The sequence below is a fragment of the Mus pahari genome, unplaced genomic scaffold (genome assembly GCF_900095145.1).
Source record: "Mus pahari unplaced genomic scaffold, PAHARI_EIJ_v1.1 scaffold_11681_1, whole genome shotgun sequence".
NCBI classification, from domain to species: Eukaryota; Metazoa; Chordata; class Mammalia; order Rodentia; family Muridae; genus Mus; species Mus pahari.
In genome coordinates, this window is record NW_018391944.1 from 4,722 (window position 1) to 11,247 (window position 6,526).

General features: G+C 36.2%; 1 protein-coding gene across 1 annotated transcript; it reads right to left on the reverse strand.

Moving 5' to 3' along the window:
* Positions 1–591: 591 nt before the first annotated feature.
* LOC115063303 (zinc finger protein 679-like) lies at positions 592–4,570 on the reverse strand (the record flags this gene model as incomplete). The annotated part of the gene is made up of 3 exons (XM_029534640.1): positions 4,559–4,570; positions 1,153–1,275; positions 592–670 (listed from the first exon to the last, which is right to left on the reverse strand). Coding segments are annotated over exons 1-3 (214 nt in total), but the record flags the coding sequence as incomplete, so codon positions are not given.
* Between the last annotated feature and the right edge of the window lie 1,956 nt (positions 4,571–6,526).

The following is a 6,526-nucleotide window of genomic DNA, read 5'->3' on the forward strand; positions in this document are numbered from 1 at the left end:
TGGTCTTAACAAACTTTATATGCCCCAGTACATGGGAACGCCAAGGAGAAGTAGTGGAAGTGGGTGTGTAGGGGAGCAGGGGTGGAGGTTATATGGGACTTTGGGGATAGCATTTGAAATGCAAATTAAGTAAATACCTAATTTAAAAAAATGGAAAAAAGAGGTGAAGAGTTAGAATGTGTCATCCAAGGGAAGAACCTATCCAAGCTAATTAATTTCTTAGAGAGGGAAAATAAGATTTATACTATGAACAGACACACGTTTGATTCAGGAAAATTTGCTAGAACAAATCAGTCTCCATGATTAAATACATTTTTGGTTGTAACAGAAAAATATAACAGTAATTAGAATATAAAAAAAATCTGCTACTTTGTAAAATAGTTAAAACATAGTATATTTCAAACCATCAATATTCAGGTAAAATAAGGCAGAAATCATATAGCATCCACGGTTATACTCTCTTTTATTAATTATTCTAAAAGAAAAATTTAGTAACGATTTCTGTTGCAGAGCTTTTCTAACCATATGTCAGGTCTAGAAAATTGCTGGGTTAACATTCATCACATGACATGTTATTTCACTTCAAACTACCTTGTAATTTTCCTTCTCTGTCTTCTCCATCAGAAAGCCATGGATCTTCGTTTTGTTCGAGACAGAAGATTACCTCTAACTTTGAAACAGCAACACCTGTATGTTCAAATGAGCACAAAAATATGCCATTGATTATACTTATGTACTAGCACAGAATAGTGACATGTAGGTGAGATGGAGAGAATAAAAGATAAATGAATGACTTTTTATATTCACATCATTCCAAAGTGTTTTAGAGTATACACACTGAAGCCTTTTTAAATTCTGAATTTCATTGTACATTTACAACATTCAATAAAGCAGAATGTGGGAGTCAACTACATTCATTTATAAAAGCAACAAGCTGCCTTTTCAAAAAGGGTATAATATTTATTGATCAGCATGTTAAATGTAAAATCAAGATAAAGGTAAATAACATACTAGCTATAAATCAGAGAGTATTCATTGACTATAAAACAGAAGAGAAAGACCAATTACTAGATGTCAGATCTAAATAGTAATAAGAATTTTAGATATCTCTAAATGAAGTAGAAATTATGGAGTAAAAATGTTCTTACCCACAGAAACCAGGTTATTGTAGTTCTCCAACATGACATCTCTGTACAAAGCTCTCTGAGCAGAATCCAGACATTGCCACTCCTCCTTAGAGAACTCTATTGCCACATCCATGAAAGTCAATAGACCCTGAAATTAAAATTAACAGTATCCTCCTTTTTGTCAATAGGTCAAAGAAATGTTAGTTAGATATAGAACTTTTTTGATACCAATAACTAACATGCATATTTGACAAATTGTTTCTGAGATAAAGAAAGTTGTCACTTCTCTGAACAGTTCCAGTGGTCAAGAAGAACTCATGCTGATGGTGGTTACTTTTTTGAGGACACATGGCATAATCGCCTAAATGATCTAATGGTGATCACAAAAGCCACCATAAAACAGAAGCCACCATATAACAGAGATATTTACAACAAGCTTCATAGGAGTACCAACATTATACTTCTGGAGTATCAATAAAAATAAAATCATTATTGGGTCAGCATAACATGAAGAAATCTATTAAATTGTTGCAGCAAAGGAAAGGCTGAGAATTACTGCAAAAGGCCCTCTGATTAAAGATTCATGAAACACGCACCTATCTTCACAGACAAGTAATGACTCAAGTGACAATCAGTAGAAATCAAATATATACATTCATCTTTAGTCTCATGTACACTCAGTTTTGTAATTAGAAAATTTTAAGTATATTCACATCATGTTTTCATTTATGCAAGTCATATTGAAAAAATGAAGGAGACTGGTAAAAGGGAAAATCTGTTTACCTCACGACTGACATAATTTTAAAGAAGCAATACTGAAAATCATAGGAAAAAATAGTTCTGAAATGAAAGCCAGAATATGGAACGTTTGAAAGTTCTGAAAATGAAACATTTCTTTAAGAACAGTCAATTTTTCCAAAACCCATGCATACATTTACCTTAGAAGAAGACATCTTTCCTTTATCATTCAGAAGGGAATGCCTCACAAAGGTTTACATTAAAATTTCACCTTCCAGAAACCATCTGCATGTCGAGGCAGTGATTCTCTCTATTTCTAGAAAAATTGAAGAGTTGAAAGAAGGAATCAATACTGGCCACACCCTGTTCCTTGTGCCAGAGGAGATATGAAAGAAGACAAGCTTCTACAGGCAGAAAAACAAGATTTTCATAAGAATTTCCATATATTTGCCTGAGATGACTTATAAAAACAGAATTGACACACCTTTTTCAAATAATAGCCAGAACCTTTGAAGTATCACCAGCTGAAGTGATTTCTCATATTGGTAAGCAAGAGACTTTCCTGGAGTCAAGAAAATCAAGGCAATAAATGCCTGCTTCAAAACGGTCTCCACAGAGATATTTCTTGTAGCTTCTTTGCCCCACAATTTTATGATTTTTTTTAGGAAGACACAGGATCATATTATCTAACCAGGTACTTTTAACAGTGGCATTGCTTCTTTTGGTTTCATGATCAAGAACACTAATTATTCATACCTAGCTATGACACTCCTGCACCACGTTCAGTACTTTCACCTGTCACTGAAGGCAGCTGAATTTCATTCTCTTACAATTTCTTACTTCTTGGAACTTTTAACTGATAAGAGGCTGAAAATAGAATTATATTAAAGGCATCTTTACCAATCAATGTCATTTTAACTTCTACAAAGAATATACCATACAACCTAAGAAGAAAAGTTGTACTCTGTGTCAAAACTCACCCAATATTTAGAATAATAATACCATGAACACAAATCGTGCTTCAAGATTTTGTTGGAACTTTTCATTCATTTCTTTTTTCTATATTTTTCTTTACCTGGTGTGATTTTCCAATTTTATGACTATAATACCTGGATGGAAGAAGTTTCACAAATGCAAGATGTAGGACTAGTCTACAAAGAAATTTTCAAATTATATGATGTATTTTTAATTAATAAAACCTATATTGTAATTAGCCTTCTCATAATAAAAATATCTAATACATACTATTATTAAGACTTATGGTACATTAAAGGCAGATGGACATATTGTGTACAATGGGCTTGCAACACAAGGAAGATACAACAATACTATTTCTTAAAACATATGGGTTTGTTATAGAGACATTCTAAGGTAGATGGAAAGAGTTACTCTTTTTGAATGCAACTGCATCCATTAAATAATCAAGATTGTATCTGTGTGTGCTGAAATGTTCTGTTAACATTGACTCAGGAGTCATACACTAGTGGATATCTGTTATTTGACTGGACAAATTTCCCACTTGTATATAGATGTGCTCCTGAATATTCATATTACCCTAACTACAAAGGACCTTGAACAATTTTCATGCATTTTGGAATGTTTATGCCAACATCATTTTTTATTCTCAGCCTCCTGATGCTATTCATCTTTCTTTTTCATTAGGTAAAACGTATTTTATATTTGATGCATAGTAATTTTATTTGAGGATCTTCTGTTTCTGCTTTTTCTATTCTTTTTCCTTCTAAACCACATCCATTTTCAAGAACTTATAGTGTCATTATTTTCACAAGTATTATTATCATTGTTATTATTATTATTATTATTACATTACTTGTAAGGACCAACTAGAAACTCATCCAATGGGAAAGCAAACAATCCCTGACATTACTAATGATAGTCTGTTAATCTTGCAGACAAGAGCCTAGGATAACTGTCTTCTGAGAGACTCTAGCCAATACCTGACTAAAACATATGCAAGTATACACAGCCCAACTTTGAATAGTGTTTAGTGACCCTAATGGAGCATTTAGGCAAAGGATTGAAGGCCCTGAAGGGAATATGAACACCACAGAAGGACCAAGAGAGTCAACTATCCTGAACTCCTTGGGGCTCTCAGAGACTAAGCCAGCAACCAAGGAAAGCACAAGGTCTGAAATGAGGCCCAGACTATGTATGTAGCAAACATGCAACTCAGTCTCCATGTGGTTCCCCTGAAATTTTGGAGAGAGGCTCTCTCTAAAGCTTTAGCCTGACTGTGGTATCTGAGACCCTTAATCTTCATTAATAACAAAATCTTAAAAATAAATGCCTCATTGAATTTACGACATTGCAGTTAGAACTACAGGTAGATGTTAGGTGGATTTTCTAGTACAAAGAAAAGTTGGTACAGGATTTTAGGCATTTCTGGGAAACAAAAGGGGGAACCGTATGGTTTTAGCAGGATTAAATTGTGAAAATTGATATTGTGGAGGCTCTCAGTTTAAAAGGAAGTCAAGAGGTTTGGCTTTAATAAGTAGAAAAATGGTGAATTAAATTTCAAAAAGGGTTGAACAGATGACTCAGCATATCAAGTGCTTTGAGCCCAAGTGAGAAGGCCTGAGCTCAGATGTTCAGCACCCCATAAAATGCAGGAACAGCAGGTGGATTTCTGTATTCACAGCATGGGGTATAGGAAGAAGTAGATAGAGTGTTACCTGAAACCCCATGGCCCCCTAGTCTCACCAAAATTATGAGATTCAAGTACCATGAGAAACATTGCCCCAGAAATATGAGACAGTGAGATGGCTGTGCACTCAAGCCTGCTAGAATACGTTTTTCCCTGAAACGTACATATCAAAAGATGAGAGCCATCTTCCTTAATTTATCTCTGTCTTTTACCAATATTATATCACATACATGTCCCCACAGATACACTAAATAGACAAATCAGGTTTTTAAAAAAGTAGAAAATGTTTGAGAAAGACATTTCAACATTAACTTCAGGCCTTTTGAAATGATTTTACAAGCTAGTGCACCTAAACATAGACCAAGACCACACAAGCGCTCTCAAGTGCTCTCTCTCTCTCTCTCTCTCTCTCTCTCTCTCTCTCTCTCTCTCTCNCNCACACACACACACACACACACACACACACACACACACACACACACGCGAATGGGGGAACAGGAAGACGACAATGAATTCTTCAAGGATCAAAAATAGAAGTTCAGACAGCAGGATACTTGGCTATTGTGTGCAAAATCCTTTTATAGTCCCAGCACCTTACAAAACCAAAGAAAGTTTCATGTGACACTATGTCAACACTCAGGAGATTGATACACATGCATCAGAGGGTAGATGACAACCATGACTGCCTTAGGTACATTCAAGGCCAACTCATTCTGCATTAGACTCTGTGTGAAGAGAAAAACACTTGCTGATTTTACAAGGTTGTAATGTGTGTTAGAAAATACAACTATATTTGTTGGGATTAATCTGAGACAGAAATGTGAAATTAGAAGAAAAATGGCATGTAAGCTATAATATGGGATACAAAGAGAAAGAAAGGAATAAAGCATTGGCTGATTCCTGGAAATGGGAAACAGTGAGGTTGAACAGAAAAAGGGAACATCAGAGAAACAAGATTGACATGAAGGTGCACTAATTTGAAATGACTTTCCCATGGACACTCAGCCAATGAGCAGGGACTATGTATTGAATACAGATCATTACAAGGCAGTGGGCTCAGAACATAGCTGGATGCAAGAATGAAAAATTGTTCTTTCTCCCTGAAGATGTATCACCCAATTTGGAATTAAGATAAACAATGGAGATAGATAAATGCAGACAAGCCCAAAGAAGACCTTTAAGGCATAAAAATGTCCATGTTTTAACAGCATTTACAGAAACATTGCAGAAAGTGAGGCTTGTAATCTCATGTCCCACAGATCACTCTGTTGCTTCTTAACATGAATCTACATTGTATTATACCTTAGATATTTTGTCTTGTGTGTATATGTGAATGTGCCTCTGTGAGTGCACACAGTCATGTGTTCTTATATGGCCACCCGCTCATCAGTGTGCAGTGTCAACCCCAAAGCATGTATAGAGGTCAGAAGGCAACTTGGAAGAGTTGGTTTTATTATATCATGTAGGACCTGGGTCAGCCATCAGATACAGTGATGCTTTGCAAATCTTGCTGACTTCATGTATTACATTTTAATGGTTACTTTGAGACTGTTAAGACACCAAACCCAGACCCTTTTGTGGAAGCCAAGAAGTATTTGCTGACAGGAGCCTGATAGAGCTGTCTCCTGAGGGGCTCTGCCAGAGCCTGAAAAATACAGATGCTGATGCTCACAACCAAATATTGGACTGAGCATGGGGACCACAATGGGGGAGTTAGAGAAAGGACTGAAGGAGCTGAAGGGGTTTGTATCATAATAGGAAGAAAAACAATATCAACCAACCAGACCCACCAGAGCTCCTGGGGAATAAACCACCAAGCAAAGAGTACACATGGAGGGACCCATAGCACCAGCTGCATATGTAGGAGAGGTTGGCCTTATTTGCCATCAATAGGAGGAGAGGCCCTTGGTTCTGTGAAGATTCTATTCTCCAGTGTAGGGAAATTCAAGGGTGGGGAGGCATAAGTGGTGGGTAGGGGAACACCCTAATGGAATCA